General features: G+C 40.5%; 2 protein-coding genes across 5 annotated transcripts in view; one reads left to right on the forward strand and one right to left on the reverse strand.

Moving 5' to 3' along the window:
• The window catches only part of LOC125233544, a 144,773-nt gene that overhangs the window by 26,325 nt on the left and 96,848 nt on the right, over positions 1-21,600 (reverse strand). The gene's annotated exons all lie outside the window — the stretch shown is intronic.
• LOC125233541 lies at positions 8,471-19,210 on the forward strand. Of its 4 annotated transcripts, XM_048139596.1 has the most exons (6): positions 8,471-11,057; positions 11,157-11,247; positions 12,299-12,923; positions 13,940-13,943; positions 14,402-17,955; positions 18,964-19,210. In XM_048139596.1, the coding sequence occupies exons 3-5, from the start codon at positions 12,879-12,881 to the stop codon at positions 17,896-17,898; spliced, it is 3,546 nt and encodes a 1,181-aa protein (XP_047995553.1). In that variant the 5' UTR covers positions 8,471-11,057; positions 11,157-11,247; positions 12,299-12,878; the 3' UTR covers positions 17,899-17,955; positions 18,964-19,210. The 4 variants fall into 4 exon arrangements, with proteins under 4 accessions (XP_047995553.1, XP_047995554.1, XP_047995552.1 ...); XM_048139595.1 differs by lacking the exons at positions 8,471-11,057; positions 11,157-11,247 and having other exon boundaries at positions 11,385-12,923; XM_048139597.1 differs by lacking the exons at positions 8,471-11,057; positions 11,157-11,247 and having other exon boundaries at positions 11,383-12,923; positions 14,402-19,210.

The raw sequence follows: 21,600 nt of genomic DNA on the forward strand, positions 1-21,600 counted from the left end.
TGTGCATAATTTTTGTGTTTTTGCTATTGAATATCACGTAACAAGGCATTTTTTTTATGTTTTCGTTGATTTAAACTTATAAAAAATGGACGCCCGAAAGCTTGCAAAAAAAGCCCAAAGGTTGTCTGGTAGAGATTGCTCTTTAGCGATAAGACCGCCTGTTGTCTGCCTCTATTTATAATCATTTGTTTTGTCTCCACTGTATCTTAATTTTGCTGAGGTGTGCCAATAAAGAGTTATTCTATCTATCTATCTATCTTGCAGCTGCGAATAAAGACGGACAACTCAGTGGATTTTACACGCTTAGTTCATTTGACACGCTAAGTAGATACGTTTGCTTGATCTATGGTAATATATGACATTTGTGGTCTCATGTTAGGCTGGTGACCGGACTCTTTTAATTTTGCGGTAGGCTCAAAAAAACCAAATAAGTAAGAAGTCTCCTAACTTACATATGTTGGTTATACTATCCACACGTGTATTTGAGCTGTGCCCACGCTTTTGATCTTGGTTTAGAGTAGGACCGATGAAACCAATTAATACTTAATTGTGTTCTGTGTTATGTTCCATTCCGCTTTATAAAAGGAAATCATTGATGTTATCAAAACTGTTTGAACCATAAAAGCTTTACGACTTACGTATTAAATAGGTAAATACATCAAAAAGGACAAACAGAGGCCGGGTCGCTAAGACAAATAACAAATAAATAAATGACAAACCGATTTCGCCCACACATAAGCACTTATTGGGTTTGAGATATTTGAGCGCTTATTTCCCGGATTGTCTATGTGAGATAGCGCGTACGATCAAAGACATACAGGTACAGAAGTCTAAGAAAAAAACGTACCTCAGAACCACATAGAAAAAGGTACGGTGGCCTAGATGGCGTTACACCTTTGGGGGACTCTCGGCTATATGGCGCTAATATTAATATTTGACATTTTAACACATATCAAGCTATTGGCCAAATTGTCAAAACTGATTTTTAGGGTTCCGTAGCCAAAATGGCAAAAACGGAACCCTTATAGTTTCGTCATGTCCGTCTGTCCGTCTGTCCGTCTGTCCGTCTGTCCGTCTGTCCGTCTGTCACAGCCGATTTACTCGGAAACTATAAGTACTACAGTGATGAAATTTGATGGGAATATGTGTTGTATGAACCGCTACAAAATTATGACACTAAATAGTAAAAAAAAAGAATTGGGGGTGGGGCCCCCATACATGTAACTGAGGGATGAAAATTTTTTTTTCGATGTACATACCCGTGTGGGGTATCAATGGAAAGGTCTTTTAAAATGATATAAAGTTTTCTAAAAAACATTTTTCTTAAAGTGAACGGTTTTTGAGATATCAGCTCTCAAAGTCGTAAAAAGTATGTCCCCCCCCCTCTATTTTTATAACTACGGGGTATAAAATTCTAAAAAAAATAGAGGTGATGCATGCTAATTAACTCTTTCAACGATTTTTGGTTTGATCAAAGTATCTCTTATAGTTTTTGAGATAGGTTGATTTAACTGTAATTTTGGTTAAGTTATTGGTTTATTATATTTGCTGCTACGGAACCCTTTGTGCGCGAGCCCGACTCGCACTTGGCCGGTTTTTAAATACTGTGTGGTGACGGGTTAAGAATTTCACCACCCCCTTTCTTCCCGTGGGTGTCGTAGAAGGCGGCTATGAGATATGGGTTAAATTGTGGCGTAGGCGAGAGGCTGGCAACCTGTCACTGCAATGTCACAGTTTCGTTTTCTTTCAACCCCTTATTTGCCAAGAGTGGCACTGAAATTTTAGTAGTTTCATGTGTTCTGCCTACCCCTTTATGGGATACAGGCGTGATTGTATGTATGTATGATTTTTAAAAGTTTTAAGCCTGTGTCGAGAGATGGCAAAAAAGGTGAAAAAACCGGCCAAGAGCGTGTCGGGCCACGCTCAGTGTAGGGTTCCGTAGTTTTCCGTATTTTTCTCAAAAACTACTGAACCTATCAAGTTCAAATCAATTTTCCTTGAAAGTTTTTATAAAGATCTACTATTGTGATTTTTTACATATTTTTTGAACATAGGGTTCAAAAGTTAGAGGGGGGGGACGCACTTTTTTTTCCTTTAGAAGCGATTATTTCCGAAAATATTAATATTATCAAAAAACGATCTTAGTAAACCCTTATTCATTTTTTAATACCTATCGAACAATATATCACACGTTGGGGTTGGAATGAAAAAAAATATCCGCCCCCACTTTACATGTAGGGGGGGGGGGGGTACCCTAATAAAACATTTTTTTCCATTTTTTATTTTTGCACTTTGTTGGCGTGATTGATATACATATTGGTACCAAATTTCAGCTTTCTAGTGCTTACGGTTACTGAGATTATCCGCGGACGGACGGACGGACGGACGGACGGACGGACGGACGGACGGACGGACGGACGGACAGACAGACATGGCGAAACTATAAGGGTTCCTAGTTGACTACGGAACCCTAAAAAGGGATTAGTTACAATTGCCCTCCAGTCGAGATTTGATTTGATTTGATTTGGGTTTTTTTCATCCACTCTTGGTATTTCCTTATCGCATTTAAGACAAATTGGCACTTTGAACACTGGTTGACAATTTCGCTTTGAGGTTATGTTTGGTAAAATAGTCAGTCAGATATTATAGGACAAAAATATTTGCGAGATAACACTTCCACTTTGTTTTTGTATTATACTAAGCACAAAACTCCTAATTATACTGCGCAATAACAACATTAACGTATTTTAAAGCAATATTCTATGGGATCGTTATTAAAACACAAGTGCACTCAAATGAGGGTAGATCGAGAGAGGTAGGGTAGAGAGGGAGGGTAGATCGGGAGATGTAAAAATAGTCGCTGACTCACTACATACATGTAGTTTTTACGAAATAATCCTGCGACTTATTTCCCTAGGGGGCTGTTGCGTCGTGACGCCGCTCTTCGCTCAGATTACATGATTTTATAATAGTTTACAGAGGTCATCGCTGTCGACTGGCTGTCATACTAAATTTTTAAGCCCCGACGCAAAAAAAACGACGGGGTGTTATAAGTTTGACGTATATGTCTCTCTGTCTATGTGTGTGTGTCTGTCTTTGGCCGATAGCACAGTATAATAAAGAGTACTATAGTACAGTATGGCTACTCCCGCTCCCCGCTGAAAGTGCCGCCCACCCCCTCTCGGTTACCTCACAGTTACCGCCTGTCAGAAACGCGAACAGTTGACCTGTCATATGTCACTCATACAAGCTTGGTACGCGTTCACCTACACGAGCTTAGACTGTGTGATAGGAACGCGCCTCTTTCATATATTTTATCGCCAGTGTCCGAGGTGTGTCGATAGTCCACTATCATAATATGTTTATCATAGAAATATGATCATAGGCAACATGCCGTCCTTTTTCTTCGCGTTGGAGAAGAAGGGAAGCATACAGAATACAGACCTATGATCATATTTCTATGATAAACATATTATAGTGGACTATCAGTATTTGACATCGTAGCTTCCGAACGGATGAACGGATTTAGAATTACTTTGTTTTTGTTTGAAAGCTGAATTAGTCGGAAGTGTTCTTAATTTGATGGAATCGGTCCACTAGGTCGGGAGATTTTTCAAAAATTTTTTGGTTAGGTTGTTACACAATGATAAGATGAGATTCAGATTAGATAGATCTCAACTACAACTGCACATGCATTCCCAATCACAAAGTAACAATCAATTAAAGAAAGGAATCCATGCAAAAGGTAGTAAATAACCTAACCTACCTAATAAAGTAAAAAATAAAAAATAACCACAAAATTAAAATTTTGAAAAAACCCCCGACCGCGACATTGTAGACCGATTTTCATGAAACATAGCTAAGAACACTCCCGACTAACTCAGCTTTCAGACAAAAGAAACTAAATTTTTATCGGTTCATCCGTTCGAGAGCTACGATGCCATTGACAGACACACACACACAGACAAACAGACAGACAGACACGTCAAACTTATAACACCCGTCGTTTTTGCGTCGGGGGTTAAAAAAATACTTCGTAAGCGTACATTGCAAATTGTCTCCATTACCCGTGACCCACTTCCGAGCGATGGAAGACGTTAAGTCGCCGACGCAGTTAAATCTAGTGGAAACTGTCATCCTGAATGGGACTTATGCCTTTTAAGGTTATGTAAGTTTAAGAGAGATTTCGTTTCTAATGTTTTTAGGGTTCCGTACCTCAAAAAGGAAAAACGGAACCCTTATAGGATCACTCGTGCGTCTGTCTGTCCGTCGTCACAGCCAATTTTCTCCGAAACTACTGAACCGATTAACTTGAAATTTGGCACGCATATGTAAACCTGCCGGCGTATCATGATGCCAATTTTATCACTTATCCACGTGGATAAAGCATCCGTCACGCTTTAGCAAGTATGTCAGTGTGAGAGTGACAGATGTCTTATCCACGTGGATAAGTGATAAAATTGGCAGCATGATACGCCGGCTGTGACCCAAAGACGGACATGTAATTTTAATTAAGAAAATGTAATTATAGGGGCCACTTTTGGGGGGTAAAAGTGCAAATTAAAAATCAAAGTTTCTACAACTATAAATAAAAATAAAAAAGCCATTTATTCCTTAATATCAATATAAAAATAGATACAAAGTTTGTGGATAATGCATGCATTATTATAACATTTCAGTTGTTCAATTTCTTAATAAATTATTTATAAATGAATTTTAATTTCAATTTAGTACATTATGTCATCAATATCATCATCATATTATCATCATTATATTATTAGTATGAAATGTATTATACAATATAAAAATAAATAAATAAGATTTAAAATTTCAGTTACGTTCCAGATATTAAGGACCTCTCTCGAGTATAGGCCTCCTCCAATTGTTTCCATTTGTCCCGTATTTTTGCTGTTTCTATCCAGTGTTGTCCTGCTACTTTTTTAATTTCATCTGACCACCTTTTGTAATGGCTAATGGCTACAACTATATTGTGTTACATATCAAATGAAAGAGGTATTTATAAGTATTTCAAAAATATTTTTTCACTCAAGTTACGAATTTCACTCACTGCCGCTGCAAGGAGTTACCAAATCTCTTGAAATTGTTTGAGTTATAAACTCATTTCTGTTTCGTTTTTGTTCAAAATATCGATTATTCGCAAAAATGACTTATGTTCCTACTAAAAATGAGGCGTTTAAGTCCTTCTTGTAATGTACGGAACCCTTACAACGCTAGTACGCACTTAGCCGGTTTTTGTAATCCAGCCGGCGAAACGACAGTCGTTGACGCTAAACGTCGCTCCACTACGGAAGAGGGACAGAGATAGCCAGGGTACGTATCCGAATGGCACAAACGCTCATGAAACGAAACGCTCGCAGATATCTATAGCTCTATCGCTCTTGCGTATTGGCACGACAGAGACAGACTACCTTTCGCAGCGTTTCGTTTTCGTTTGCCTTTCGGCTACGGCACCAGCAACGGTAACGATATTATCGTAAGCGTTTGTGCATTTGGCTAAGGACCCTGGGCCTAAACATTAAATAAATGTCATATACAAAGAAAAAGTGACCAAGGCCTCCCCTCGAGCCCTAGATAGCGCGAGCCCTCGGGAATGTCATATACTTGGAAATTTCGACCCTTGCTTTCGTGCACCGATGGCTGAGTGGTTTTCAGGCATTCGCCCGGTTAGCGGAGTACGCTGGTTCGATTCCAGCTCGGTACACTGGAGCACAGTATAATAAAGAGTACTATCGTACAGTATGGCCACTCCCGCTCCCCGCTGAAAATGCCACCCACCCCCTCTCGGTTACCTCACAGTTACCCCCTGTCAAAAACGCGAACAGTCGACCTGTCATATCTCACTCATACAAGCATGGCACGCGTTCACCTATACGAGTTTAGAATGTGTGCTAGGAACGCGCCTCTTTCATATATTTGATCGCCAGTGTCCGAGGTGTGACTGGAGGCCTTGGTCACTTTTTCTGTGTTACTACTTAAAAAATACAAGTTAAAATATTCTCTATGAAAATAATTTAATTTGTTCTTAGACCCTGGGCCTCTTTAGAATAGGTTTCGTTTTACTTAAAGTTTGTTTAAGAATAAGAGAGCAGATTCTGGGGGGCGATTTTTGAATCTTGCATACGGGATTTTGTCACTAAGATACCGGTTGAAAATGGTGACTTGCTTATTGTTTTCAGTGACAATTTTCTGAATTCGAACGCGTGACTCAAAAATCGGCTCCCTGGATAGAAATTTGCTAGGTACCTATCCGATGATTCGGAAATCACTTGCATTCGTTTTATATCATCTCTCACGCAGTCCAGCATCCACCTATTATTCGGCTTACCTCTCCCGTTTCCTCCTTCCATATTTATCCGTAATACTTTTTTTTTTTTTTTTTTTTTAGTTTGAATAGGTAGACGTTTGACCACGATCACACCTGATGGTAAGTGATAATGCAGTCTAAGGTGGAGCACGCTTACCTATGAGATACCTATTAACTCTTGCTTTGAAGAGACATGGATTGTACTCATGTGGAAACATAGACTCAGGCAGGGCATTCCATTCCATTCCACTGTCTCTATGACTTTCATCCATCCGCATCGCATGCAAAAGCATCTATTGCAATAGAATCAAGACTGAACATGTTAAAACCGTTTATTTCCCAAGTATCGCTTACTTCGCCATGTCGATTGATTAAATTCGTTGCCCATCCACACCCAGCAATTATCTAAAATCGCTTGCCATTTGTTGCAATGTCTGTAAAGCCCTTATTCAACCCTTTCTGAATACCATCAATCTATGGTCAGATGGGTATTGCTGATAGGTACCTACTTTCCATTCCCCTTCATATATTTCACCCTCATTCCTCCTAAATTTCTGAAACGTCCCTAGAGTCTCTTGAATAACTGAAATGCCAATTAATTACTTGTATTTATGGAATTACTAAGGAATTTTATCGTATTACTATAGAGGCGTAAGTTAGGGAAGAATTGTAACTCCGTACATCATTAAATGCGGGTTATTTGTATAGGCATAGTTGTGACATCTAGCGACAAACACGCGTCAATTAGCGTAAATTATCAGTACTGCTACTTGTCAATAGATGTCGCGACGAACGAAAAGCGGAACCCAAACTTAATGCTTCACAATTTTGAGCTAATATTACAATAGTATTAAAATCAGTATTCTGTTTTCAATTTCTTCTGCTTGTAATATAAGTTGTAAACTGTTCTTATATTATTTTTTTGGCAGACGAGATACAGTTGCCACTTAGTATCGAGTAGTGGCACTGATAATTCGCGCTATTTGACGCGTGATTGTCGCTAGATGTTACTTAACTATGCCTATACAAATAACCCGCATTTACTGATGTAATGGAGTTACAACTCTTCCCTTACATATTCCTCTATGGTATTACTGAGTTTAGTACTCCATTTTCAATAGTTTTGAACCCCCGAAGGAAAAACGAAGGGGTGAAATAAGTTTGATGTATCTGTCTATCTGTGGCATAATTAGCAGTTTTTAGGGTTCCGTAGTCAACTAGGAACCCTTATAGTTTCGCCATGTCTGTCTGTCCGTCCGCGGATAATCTCAGTAACCGTTAGCACTAGAAAGCTGAAATTTGGTACCAATATGTATATCAATCACGCCAACAAAGTGCAAAAATAAAAAATGGAAAAAAATGTTTTATTAGGGTACCCCCCCTACATGTAAAGTGGGGGCTGATATTTTTTTTAATTCCAACCCCAACGTGTGATATATTGTTGGATAGGTATTTAAAAATGAATAAGGGTTTACTAAAATCGTTTTTTGATAATATTGATATTTTCGGAAATAATCGCTCCTAAAGAAAAAAAAAGTGCGTCCCCCCCCTCTAACTTTTGAACCATATGTTTAAAAAATATGAAAAAAATCACAAAAGTAGAACTTTATAAAGACTTTCTAGGAAAATTGTTTTGAACTTGATGGGTTTAGTAGTTTTTGAGAAAAATACGAAAAACTACGGAACCCTACACTGAGCGTGGCCCGACACGCTCTTGGCCGGTTTTTTTTTGTTTAAAAGCTGAATTAGTCGGGAGTGTTCTTAGACATGTTTGATGAAAATCGGTCCATTATGTCGGGGGTTTATTCAAAATTTAAATATTGTAACGTGGTTATCTTAAGTGCCTGCTATATTATGTAATTTTTGCAATTTTTCGTGCAAAACATTTGCTTTACCCTGGTATTATAGTATTTTATGCAACTGGTGGTTAAAAGAGGTCAAAAAAGGTGAGTGGCGTGGGTAACAATTTGAGGCGAAGCCGAAAATTGTTAATAAAGACGCCACGAGCATTTTTTGACTCAGTTAAACACCGTTGCATACAATACTTTTTCTACGACCAAGCACTTATTTTGAAAGAAAATTATAAATTCAACAAATACCTACTTTCAGTCATCTTAGTTATCTAGGTGGACCGCCTACTGTCGCGACCAACGCGAAACTATAGAGCCCCAAGAATATTCCCCTGCGGCAACACTGGCGGCGCCCTCTGGGTGGAGCCATAGTAAGTATCTCAAAGTTGTCAAACTACGTGCCACGTAGACATTCCACGAGGCGCGAGAAACGCGCCAGTACTTAAAAGTGTAACACACAGTGAAGTGATCCACGTGCTATCCAGATATTGCAGAGAAGACTAAAGCTAAGTATTTATTTATACTTGGTGGCTCACAGTGGTGTAATGGTATCTCTTACAATTGTTTCCATATCTAACTAAAGGCTATTACCTCGATTATCTTAGTAACAGACAAGGCGCACTAAAGGTGCCACTAGGTGCCGAGTTGTCTATCTAAATAGTAAGTATGGTACTCAATCCTGGAAGACTAGTTCTCCAGAGGCGCAAGCAGACAAGGCACGCTAAAGGTGCCGGTAAGTGACAGGTAGACACACTTAGAATAAGCATGCATGCTCAATCATGGTGAGACCGCGGCGTGCTCGGCTCAGCCCGGGGGTCGAGGTCGCCGGGGGTCGAGGGGCACGTCGGCGGCGTACCTGGCTCAGCCCGGGGGTCGAGGTCGCCGGGGGTCGAGAGGTACGTCGACGGCTCACTGTTCTCAATCCTGGTAAGACTAGATCGCCAGAGGGTGAGGTGCAAGTCCACGGCGTGCTCGGCTCAGCCCGGGGGTCGAGGTCGCCGGGGGTCGAGGGGCACGTCGGCGGCGTACCTGGCTCAGCCCGGAAAGACGAGGTCGCCGGGGGTCGAGAGGTACGCCGACGGCCCTCACTGTTATCAATCCTGGAAGACGAGTTCTCCAGAAGAGTCGGTATGATAGGTACGAGGGTGTTGACAGTTCAGCACGTCCTCACACCCGCCGAGCTCCAGACAGACGTGCCGTAGTGTGGCGGTACGTCTCGACTATCCACTTGGGCGTGTAGGCGTCCGAGGAAGATGTATCTGGTGTACCCTGTCTGGTTGAATAAGATCAATCCTTAGTATGAGTAGTATGACGATGATGTATGTTCTAAGGGACGGTTGTTAGGAGAATACCATATTCATGAGCACTTAAAACCCACAGATCACGGAGTGACAATCAGCCGCCGTAACATAAAAGCAAGCGAAGCAGATCAGAGGCTCACCTGGCCCCGAGAAGGTTGGGACAGCGTGAGCGTGGATGAGGAATCATCTATAGAAATGTCAGGTATGTATACCATGCATTCTGTTTGGTGGTCAGTATATATATTGACCACACACACACAAATAAGTTGCCATCCTTCTCCTTTACGGACTCGTAAATGTACCGTAGGCGGCTAGGAGAGGGGTGGCGACAATGGTGGTTAGTGCTGGGATTGAACAGATATAGAATCAAGGCATAACCTAAAATGAATGCAAGGTATACTATCCTAACATTAAACGTATTATTCTAAGAAAAATAACATGTGTGTGTCAATAGTAACAAAAATTGCAAGATTTGTACTTTAAGTACACGTGCGGAATCATATAATTACAGGGTCTGGTTCAACATCAATTTTGGCTCATTTAGTTATGAAAGTTACTTCAAGAGCTCAATAAGTGAAGACTTTTAAGAATAAAGTAATTTCATTGACTGTGTAATACGGCAGGATATGAGAAAATACATCATGGCGTACTCTCTCGGCTAAAGGATGGTTTACTTACTTATAAGATACATTTTATTCCCCGTATAAGAAAAAAGGCTCAATTGTTATAAATAATGTTTAAAAAATAAAAGTATGAAGATTTCAGTATTCGTCCGAATTTATGAAATTAAAAATTCATTATTCAAAAATAAAAGGTCATGTTATTGAACAAAGTTGCTTCAGTTGCTTCCGGGATACGTCACGAATACGTCTCTGATTGGCCAAAAGCGAAACATGGCGGCCATCGCGCCATCGCGGCGGCCATAGCACGAAGTAGTGTTGCTACAGTTACAGTAAGAAGATTACCCGAAATGTCGGGAGAAAATTACGACTCGAAAGGATTAACCGGATAACTTCAGTGAAGAGAAGAAATTATTTTACAAACGGATTCGACTTGGAAGGCAGTAATGAGAATTTTCTTATAAGATGAATGTGTAATTAAGTCAAACGGTCATACTGAACTGTGTATAGATATAAGTCGGTAAGAATTTTGTCTTTGTGTTCGTAATTATATTGGATTGATTAGTATATAAGCTAGAAGATCTTTTCAGGGATAAGAAGAGAAGCACTAGCCTATGGTATACTGCAGGTATATCTTATAAGTCTTATAAGACAAGCGTAAAATAAGAAGGGGCAGAGGAATTTTCCGCTTTGAATTTTACTTGATACATGTGTGTTAAACTTAATTAGAATTAAGATTTTAGTATTAAGTATTTGTATAAAAGTAATAACGATGCATCTAAAAGGACCGAAGAAGAAACAAGTTACGGTTAGTTTATTCGTTAAATATGTCAGAAATCAGGGAGTTCTGACTAAGGCTGGCAACACTAATTCCCGTAGAGAATACGCTTTACTTTGAAACTTTGTTTACGGAGAAGCTGCAACAGCGCTGGTTCCCAAGAAGTTTGCATCCAGTTTATAGGTAAGATGCAGTTGTTTTGTACAATTTCAAGTGCTTTATAGAAGAATTAAATTGGTGAATGAGTACGATTATTGAAAATATGTGTATTTTACGTCATAGGAAGACAAAAACACGAACCGGCCTCCGTGAACCATCACGGACTCGACACATACCACCGGATTAGACGAGAAAAGAGAAAAGAAATTCCTCGGTAAGTTTTTAAATAACTACTTCGTCATCACATGAAGTTTGTTCAAAGAAAAACCAATCGTCAGCTAATTTGCCGTAAAGTTAGCGAAAACGACCTTCGTGGTTTTGGCAAAGAAACATGGCGTGTTTAAAGTTCTAAAGTAGAAATAATATTACAGTCAATATTCAAGTTTTAACATCCGTATTACGTTTTATTAGAGATATCTTGAATATTTTGACATTGTACTTGTTATTGGCGAAGATTAACTTGGATGAAGAAATGTATTTGCAGCGGAGTCAAAATGGCGAATTCTAGTATTCTTTAAAAGTTTAGAGAAGCTTTTAACATCGTGAGATATTATGTTATGCATATCTCGCATATTTTTCCTGAACTCACAATGTTGTTTACTTATTCCTTAAAGAACTTTGAGAAAGTTTTTTTTATGTTGATTGTGTGTATATGTGAATTAACATCTTCTTTACAGGTTTAGTATAAGAAGTGAATTTGTGTCAATAGTGTTCGTTAAAATACGTCATACAAATTAAATACAAAAATAAAACAAATGAGTAAGCTGAATGAGTGAAAGTGACAGTGCAAAGTTATATTATAGTTACCTGCGTGTAAACGTCAACGTTACTGACAAGCACTGATAAGAAGTGATAAGTCTTAACATAAATTTGAGTTCAATAACATGTCTGTGTGTATGTTATGTTTACAGATATTCCAATTTTCTTTAGTGATATTCAATTTAAAGTGAAATAATTTAAATTTGGAAATAAAAGAACTCATTAATTAAATTAATTTTAAAGTGAAAGTATTAAAGTTTCAAATAAGAGTCCTCATAAATTAAATTAAATTTTAATCTTTTGTTACTTTTAACTATTGAGTGTTGTTTTCCATAATAAGAATAGATTAATAAAAAATAAACAATTCCTCATTTCTAGTAGCATTCTAAAATAATTAAAGAAAATGTCAGAAACCTATCCTTGTGAAGGATAATTAAATAGACTTTTCCCAATAAGAGTTTTAATAAAAGATACTAGTTTATAGTATATATTTCTGTACCTTCCAGGACAAGATGGACGAGATTCTCTTAATCAGACTTCGAATCACCAGTGAAAAAATTGGTGCTGAATTGGAAACAATACCCAGTACGGTTCGGTCAGAAAACATAGGACAGGCTCAGGTCGTCTATAACAGACTGCAAGCTGCAGTGAATAGGCTCAACGCTAATTTATCAGAATACTTTCGTTTAGCTACAACTCCTGCATCAGATGAAATTTTCTTGATTAGTGGCCAGCAGCTTTTAGCAGAAGAGACTTTAGCAGAACTCAAGGCGAAGATCGACCAAGTCACCGTATCCCGTGAGACCCAGGAAAAGCCGCCTGAAGTGAATTCCTCTTGTCGACTACCGAAACTCCAACTACAGGTTTATAACGGGGATGTGCTTTCCTGGTGCGAATTTTGGGATAGTTTTAGCAGCAATATCGACTCAAGAAACTTACCTGATGTAGACAAGCTGTCTTATCTTAAAACTTCAGTGACGGGTGATGCTAAGAAAGCTATTGATGGCCTGCCTACCACTAACGGAAACTATAAGATAGCGGTCACTCTACTAAAGGAACGTTTTGGCAAGAAAGCTCATCTGATTGATGCCCACTATGCTACATTATACAAAATCGAAGCGGCAAAAAGCAGCGCAGAAGATTGTAGAAGAACTTTCAACGAGGTGGAGCGCAATCTTAAAATCCTAGAGTCTCTTGGCGAAAACACCAACCACAACCATCTTCGTTTCATGATTTTGGAGAAATTTCCTTCGGATTTAATATACGAAATAAAGTTGAAAATTCAGAATGAGTCCACACAAGAACTCCGGGAACAATTGAATAAAATTATCACTGCAAAGGAAGATGCAGAGAGAATTGCTGGAAGGAAACGATCACATGAGGTAGATGACAGCACTGTCGGTACCCTGCATGTGAACGCAAAGCGTGCGAAGAGAATGCATCATTTCCAACAGGGAAATAATACCTCAAATACTCAACATTATCAAGGAAGTACTAATAGAAAAGGACTAAATAGAAAAGGAAAATTTCAAAGGGCCAATGAACCCAAAAAAGGAAGCAAACCGAGCGTATCTAATGTTGCAACATCTGCTAACAGATCTGCAACTGTTAACCCAAAGGAAAAAGGGAAAATCTTAGGTTGTATATTCTGCAACGGCAAACACCGCAATTATACGTGCCAGGACGCTTCTACTTTAGAGGAAAGAAAGAAGCGGTTGACCGGAAGATGCTTTATATGCTTTAGGAAGAATCATCTTGTAAAGGACTGTAAGGAAAACTGGACTTGTAGACTTTGCCCAGGAAAGGAAAGGCACAACATGGCCTTATGCCCTTCAAATTTTCCAAAGGATCCCAAAACAAAGAAACAGTCTTGACTATTTCAGAAAGAGGAATCACCACTCTACAGACAGCTGTTGTTTATGCTAACCCCTTAGGTGATAAGAATAATGTATTGTGTAAATACCGTTTAATTTTAGACCCAGGGTCTCAACGTTCTTATGTCACATTTCAAGCGGCCAAGGAGTTGAAGCTTCCAGTCGAAGAAGAAAGTCTCTTGACAATTTTCACCTTCGGTGAAGATCCTCCTAAGGAAATACATAGTCCTATAGTGATTCTACAGTTAGTAACTAGAACAAATAAGAAGATAGTTATACAAGCTAACTGTGTCCAACGCATTTCAAGAGGATTCATCCCAAATGTCAAGTTACGGGGCGTACCCGAGTCTTATGTACTGGCGGATGATGGTTCTGTAAGCGGACAGGTGCAGATTCTAATCGGAAACGACTACTACTTTAACATTATTTATGAAACTAAGATACAACTAGATAGTAACTTGTTTCTAGTGGATTCTGCCCTTGGATGGATAGTCAGTGGCAAGACGGAACCACAGCTTGAAGAGGAATCATATGTAGTGACTTATGCTCAAACTTGTATTGAAACGAAGCTTCATCAACCAGATTCACCTCTTTGTGATGGAGACATTAAAAACCTTTGGGAATTGGAATGTATAGGAATTTGTGATTCACCTAAAGCAACAAGAGAAGAAGAAGCTATTAAAAATTTTAATGAAACTACAGTAAAAATTAACAATAGATACACGGTAAGCTGGCCATGGATAACTTATCCGCCTGACTTACCTAATAACTTTGGAATCGCCTTTGGGCGTCTGTCAAGTTTACTGAAGCGCATGGACCAAGAAACCTTAATGTCATACGACGATACATTTAAACAACAATTAGCTAAGGGTATAATAGAAGTCGTACCCACATCAGGAACGTCAACTGGTAACGCTATTCACTACCTACCCTTCCATGGAGTACGTCATCGAGGAAAACCTATGCGAATCGTGTATGATGCTAGTTCCAAGAGTAACAAGAACACCAAGAGTCTGAACGAGTGCTTATACAGAGGACCACTCATGCTTGAAGACCTTACAGGGTTACTCATCAAATTCAGGACACATCACATAGGATTGACGTCCGACATAGAAAAGGCGTTTTTACAGATGGCATTACACGAGAAGGATCGTGACGTTACCAGATTCTTATGGCTTAAAGATACCTCTAAACCAGTATCTCAGGATAACCTACTTTACCTAAGATTCTGCAGAGTTCCATTCGGCGTGATATCTTCACCGTTTCTACTGAATGCGACTATTAAAGAACATTTAAATAATGCAGAAGATCAGCATGTCAGGCAGAAAGCGAATGACATATACGTAGACAACTTTGTTTCAGGCTGTAGTACTACAGCTGAAGCAATAGAGCTTTACAAAAGTTTAAAAGGATCTTTTCAAGATATTTCAATGTCAATCAGGGATTGGAGTTCTAACTCCGAAGAATTCATGAAGATGGTCCCTGATACATGTAAAGAAAACAAGATAAAAGTACTTGGCTTAGAGTGGGACATAAAAAAGGACACCCTCCAGCTGAAGCCCAACCTCCAAGAGGAAGCAGTCACAAAAAGAGGAATACTGAAGACTATCGCATCAATTTATGACCCGTGCGGTTACGCGGCACCTCATACATTATCAGCTAAACTTTTTCTGCAAGGACTTTGGAAGGCCGGAGTATCTTGGGACTCACCATTATCAAGCGAGCTAACAGAAGAGTGGAACATCATCCGACAGAACCTAGAAGTCATAGGAAAGGTATCGGTGGATAGATGTTACATGAAGACACCAACGGAAGCGAATTACCAACTGCACTGCTTCACAGATGCTTCACTACAAGCCTACGCAGCATCGGTGTTTCTAGTCTGTGGCTCGAAGAAAAGCTTTATCATGGGTAAATCCCGTCTGATACCAACCAAGGATCAAGATAACCTCAAGATACCCCGTCTAGAACTTCTGGGAGTACTGATAGGCTGTAGACTGATGAAGTTCGTCCTTAAGTTTCTGCAACAGAAAATAGTAAGACAAGTCTTATGGACCGATAGTCAGATTGTCATCGAATGGTGTAAGTCTAACAAACTACTTCCTCCCTTCGTTGCCAGACGAGTAGAAGAAATCAAGACAAACAAAGACCTGGAGATAAGATATCTACCATCAAGCTTGAACCCAGCAGATGTAGGCACAAGACCCCTTCGTGCAGAGGAAGATAAGGAGAAATGGCTGAATGGTCCGCAGTTTATAACAGAAGATCCACAGAAATGGCCAACCACATCCGGCAGTGAGCCAACCAGTTCTCTTCTGACAGGGGAGGGTCTTGGGTTCCAAGAAGACATAGAGATGGTCGATAAAGAAGATCCAGTTGTTAATGTCAACCCGATGAAAACGGAGGAAATTATAACACCAAATGAAGTGATAGGAAATAATCAGTCAACAGACGACAAGCTTCATAAATTAAAAGAAATTCAAGCTAAATATTTTCCTCTAGAGGTAGAAGGAAAAGAAACCAATCTAAGTCGAAACTTAGGAGTATTCAAGGACATTGATGACCTATTGAGATGCAAAGGTCGTATGAAAAACGCAAACTGGTCGTTCGACAAACGATACCCTATACTCATACCAAAAGAGTCAGATTTCACGAAGGAAATTATAATGAAAACTCATCAAGAGAACAAACATGTAGGTGTCAGCCACACGCTTGATAAAATAAGAGAAATGTATTGGATTCCTCAAGGAAGAAGTAAAGTCCAACGGATATTAAAGGGATGCCCTGAATGTATGAAACATGATGGAGGACCTTATAGACTACCAGAAACCCCTGCTCTTCCTAAAGAGAGAGTCAATTACAGCTCTCCTTTTACGTACGTTGGAACAGACTACCTGGGACCACTTCTAGTTAACAACGGGAATGGCAGTTGTAAAAGATGGATTAGCCTTTATACATGTTTAGCGGTAAGAGCCATTCACCTGGAAGTGGTAAAGGATCTAACAGCGGAAGAAGGTCTTCTGGCCTTAAAAAGGATGATATCAGCGAGAGGCGTGCCTACCTTAATTACATCTGACAACGCAGCTCATTACAAGTTACTTTCTGAAATTCTTCAAGACCCATATTGCATAGAAAAGGAGATTAAATGGAAATTCATACCGCAATTAGCCCCATGGCATGGAGGATTTTACGAAAGGTTGATTGGCTTAACCAAGAATTGTATGAAGAAAACCTTACAAAAACACTTATTGAATGACAGCCAGCTGGCAACAACAGTTAAGGAAATAGAAGCAGTACTTAACACAAGACCTTTAACCTACGTGGATTCAGAACCTGACCACGTATTAAAACCCTCAGACTTTCTTACCATGGGAAAATGTATCGTAATGGAAACGTCGAGCATGGATCCTATTACGTCACATGGGACAGTAACCAAAGACAATCTAATTAAAGGTTGGAAGAAAGCGCTCATCATTCTACGAGAATTCAAAGAGATGTTTGAGAACAGGTATCTCCTAAATTTGAGAGAAAGATACTCCCATCATCCTAAGGAGCCTAGAGTGACTTCAAAATTAACGCCAAAAATAGGTCAGATAGTGCAAATAAAAGGCGACACGAAGAATAGGATCAATTGGAAAGTTGGGAAAATAGTATCTTTAAAGGAAGGCGCCGATGGTTTATGTAGAGTAGCCACGGTCCAAGTAGGAGATACAATATATACAAGATCTATCGCGCATCTCTACCCGTTAGAGATCGAAGATGGAGAGGAACAGTGTAAACAAACGTCACATGAAGAAAGCGTAGAAGAATCTGTACAGGTTCCTGACGTCCCACATCCAACAAGAAGGGACGACGTGATGAAAGAATCCACTAACGACGTTCTTAAGACTTCTGAGCAGAAATCTTATCAATTAACAGAATTAAACGAGTCAGAAGAAATACCGTCTGATTCAGTCTTATTAGAGCCTGCATCTAGTCAGTTACACGAGCCTGAGCCTAAGTCCATACCCGAACCAGACCCACTCGCAGTCAAAGACATGACGTTCTGCGAGAACACTGATCCTGAAACGCACCACCTAGAGAACATCGCGTCGGCTGAACATCACGACGAGTCCAGACCTAAGAGAGCAGCGGCGCTTCGTGCTCTTGAGAAGATTAAGGAGTGGACCAGCAACTTAGTCGCAGTTTTGCTGCCTGTAGTGGGGAGTGTCGCGACCAACGCGAAACTATAGAGCCCCAAGAATATTCCCCTGCGGCAACACTGGCGGCGCCCTCTGGGTGGAGCCATAGTAAGTATCTCAAAGTTGTCAAACTACGTGCCACGTAGACATTCCACGAGGCGCGAGAAACGCGCCAGTACTTAAAAGTGTAACACACAGTGAAGTGATCCACGTGCTATCCAGATATTGCAGAGAAGACTAAAGCTAAGTATTTATTTATACTTGGTGGCTCACAGTGGTGTAATGGTATCTCTTACAATTGTTTCCATATCTAACTAAAGGCTATTACCTCGATTATCTTAGTAACAGACAAGGCGCACTAAAGGTGCCACTAGGTGCCGAGTTGTCTATCTAAATAGTAAGTATGGTACTCAATCCTGGAAGACTAGTTCTCCAGAGGCGCAAGCAGACAAGGCACGCTAAAGGTGCCGGTAAGTGACAGGTAGACACACTTAGAATAAGCATGCATGCTCAATCATGGTGAGACCGCGGCGTGCTCGGCTCAGCCCGGGGTCGAGGTCGCCGGGGGTCGAGGGGCACGTCGGCGGCGTACCTGGCTCAGCCCGGGGGTCGAGGTCGCCGGGGGTCGAGAGGTACGTCGACGGCTCACTGTTCTCAATCCTGGTAAGACTAGATCGCCAGAGGGTGAGGTGCAAGTCCACGGCGTGCTCGGCTCAGCCCGGGGGTCGAGGTCGCCGGGGGTCGAGGGGCACGTCGGCGGCGTACCTGGCTCAGCCCGGAAAGACGAGGTCGCCGGGGGTCGAGAGGTACGCCGACGGCCCTCACTGTTATCAATCCTGGAAGACGAGTTCTCCAGAAGAGTCGGTATGATAGGTACGAGGGTGTTGACAGTTCAGCACGTCCTCACACCCGCCGAGCTCCAGACAGACGTGCCGTAGTGTGGCGGTACGTCTCGACTATCCACTTGGGCGTGTAGGCGTCCGAGGAAGATGTATCTGGTGTACCCTGTCTGGTTGAATAAGATCAATCCTTAGTATGAGTAGTATGACGATGATGTATGTTCTAAGGGACGGTTGTTAGGAGAATACCATATTCATGAGCACTTAAAACCCACAGATCACGGAGTGACAATCAGCCGCCGTAACATAAAAGCAAGCGAAGCAGATCAGAGGCTCACCTGGCCCCGAGAAGGTTGGGACAGCGTGAGCGTGGATGAGGAATCATCTATAGAAATGTCAGGTATGTATACCATGCATTCTGTTTGGTGGTCAGTATATATATTGACCACACACACACAAATAAGTTGCCATCCTTCTCCTTTACGGACTCGTAAATGTACCGTAGGCGGCTAGGAGAGGGGTGGCGACACCTACCATTTTGAATATGCAGTTTGAGTGCAAACATGAAAATAAAACTGTCTATGGTATGGTTCTTTGAAGCCTGGCCACTAAGACGAATCGAGCCGAGTTGAATCGAGTTCTATACATTTGAATGCGATTCGACGCGTCGCCAATGAACGCAGCAGAAAACGAAGGAGTCTCGACTCTGCGAATTGGTTTGTTAAGTTGGTAGCAATGTATTTACTGAACTGTAAAACAGCTATATCGTGCGACTGCTACTAAATGTTTTCAGGGTATAGACTAGATAGACTTGTCCTGACATCTTTTATGTAGGGTTTTAAAGTTCTATGCACGACCTTGTAACTCACGAATAACAGTACGGGAGTAGAAAAAGTAATGAAACATTCCAATCTTTGACTCAGCCTACCGTTCTTGGAAAATAGGTCAGCTTAGTTGAATATCCAGCCAGTTTAATCACGGAAACGTTGTACGAGTAGCTTTAATTAATTATTTTTCGTTCGCGAGCGGCCATTTTGAATTTCAGCCAGAACAGGGTTGCGCTGCTAATTTTTATGTAAACCTTTGAGGTTAGCTACCCTGATGCTATGTAACAAACGTGTTTTATTATAGTTACAGACCTAATATTTTTCTAACGCTTGAAGGCAGCTGAATAATAACATCTCGTGAGTGCAAAGGAGAGGACATCACACGAGAAAACGTGACCATTTTTTGTATCGACAGTGGCCGTGTGCCGTAAAGTGGCATGCATTTATTTTAATAAGCGGAATTTCCAGTATAAAATGGTGTATTTAAAGTATATAAGATATATTTAACTGTTGGAACAGAAAGAAATTCACGTAATCATTTATTATTAATAAATAAATAAATATTATAGGACATTCTTACACAGATTGACTGAGGCCCACGGTAAGCTCAAGAAGGCTTGTGTTGTGGGTACTTAGATAACGATATATATAATATATAACTACTTATATAAATAGAAAACATCCATGACTCACGAACAAATATCTGTGCTCATCACACAAACAAATACCCTTACCGGGATTCGAACCCGGGACCGCGACGTAGTAGGCAGGGTCACTACCAACTGCTGGTCGTCAAAAACTTTTATTAACGCTTGGTTCAAAGTCCTACAAAACTGTAACACAGCAAAGCACTACGAATAAATTTGCTGTCTCAAGTGTCACCGATTAGTCACTGTCCGGGCTGGGTCACCTGATGGGACCCGTGTTAGTGTAAGGCTTGAGTGGACGCTTGGAGCGGGGCGTGCAGCGGAGCGGGCGAGCGCGCGTCCATTCTATGCAGCGTCGACTCAGGACACTTGTATGAGCTTCAATTGTTTGACAAGCACGCCGCACGCCCCGCCCCGCGGCACACCCAATATGAGCGTGAACTCAGGCCGCAAACTTATGCAACCGGCATAAACATGTCGGATAAACTTTTTCAGTACAGATGGTGTTTTTTTTACGCACTAGTGCGAGAAGTGGTTCATTATATGCCAGGTCGAAACTTCGGAGGCTCATCTGTACTGAAAAACGTCGTACGATACACGTGCGAAAAGGAAACTCGTAACTCGTGTCGATTTAAAACACTCCCTTCGGTCGTGTTTTAATTTATCGCCACTCGTTTCGAACTTCCTTTTTTACGCACTTGTATCGTAATGTACTATTATATCAATATTCCATGAATTCCATCGCATGTGGCGTCCGCCGTGAATATATGTATGTTGGATTCGATAAACATCGATCAATTCGTTTTACTTGTTTGTTTAGCGAAGTGCAACTATCAAGTTTAATCCAGGGATCGTTAGTGCGTTTTCACATTATCCGATCCGATATCGGATGTAGGAAGGATTTCAAAGGCAAAAATCAAAGATGGCGGCTTAAATATATGGGATATCGGTCCTACATCCGATATCGAAACGGATAATGTGAAAACGCACTTGGGCCATTTTTTTAAAAGTTGGCCACCCCACTTCTTTTTGGATTTGGAAATTTTTATGTGGTTTCCACTCAGAATCGCGAGCTCTTTCAATCCTAATAGGAGAAAAAAAGTGTCCCAAGGTATTTCCCCTATCCGTTACCATTTTTTCATACATTTTGTATGGCGGTAACGGAATGGAAGGTTCGAAAAAATGTATGGATCTCTTGGGACATTTTTTTTCCTTCAGGATCGAAAGTCCTCGCGATTCTGAGTATTAATCGCGTAAAAAATACCCATGTTACAAAAAAGTGGGGTGGGGCAACTGTAACGTAACTGTAATGTAAGCATAGCTGGGCACCGTTAATCAAATAGTTAACTTCGATAATCGCTAATCCGTTACTAAAAAAGTTAACTTCGTTAATCGTTAAAGCGATACATTTCAACAAATTTAACGGAAGTTAAAGTTAAT

This window comes from Leguminivora glycinivorella, chromosome 14 (genome assembly GCF_023078275.1).
Source record: "Leguminivora glycinivorella isolate SPB_JAAS2020 chromosome 14, LegGlyc_1.1, whole genome shotgun sequence".
NCBI lineage: Eukaryota > Metazoa > Arthropoda > Insecta > Lepidoptera > Tortricidae > Leguminivora > Leguminivora glycinivorella.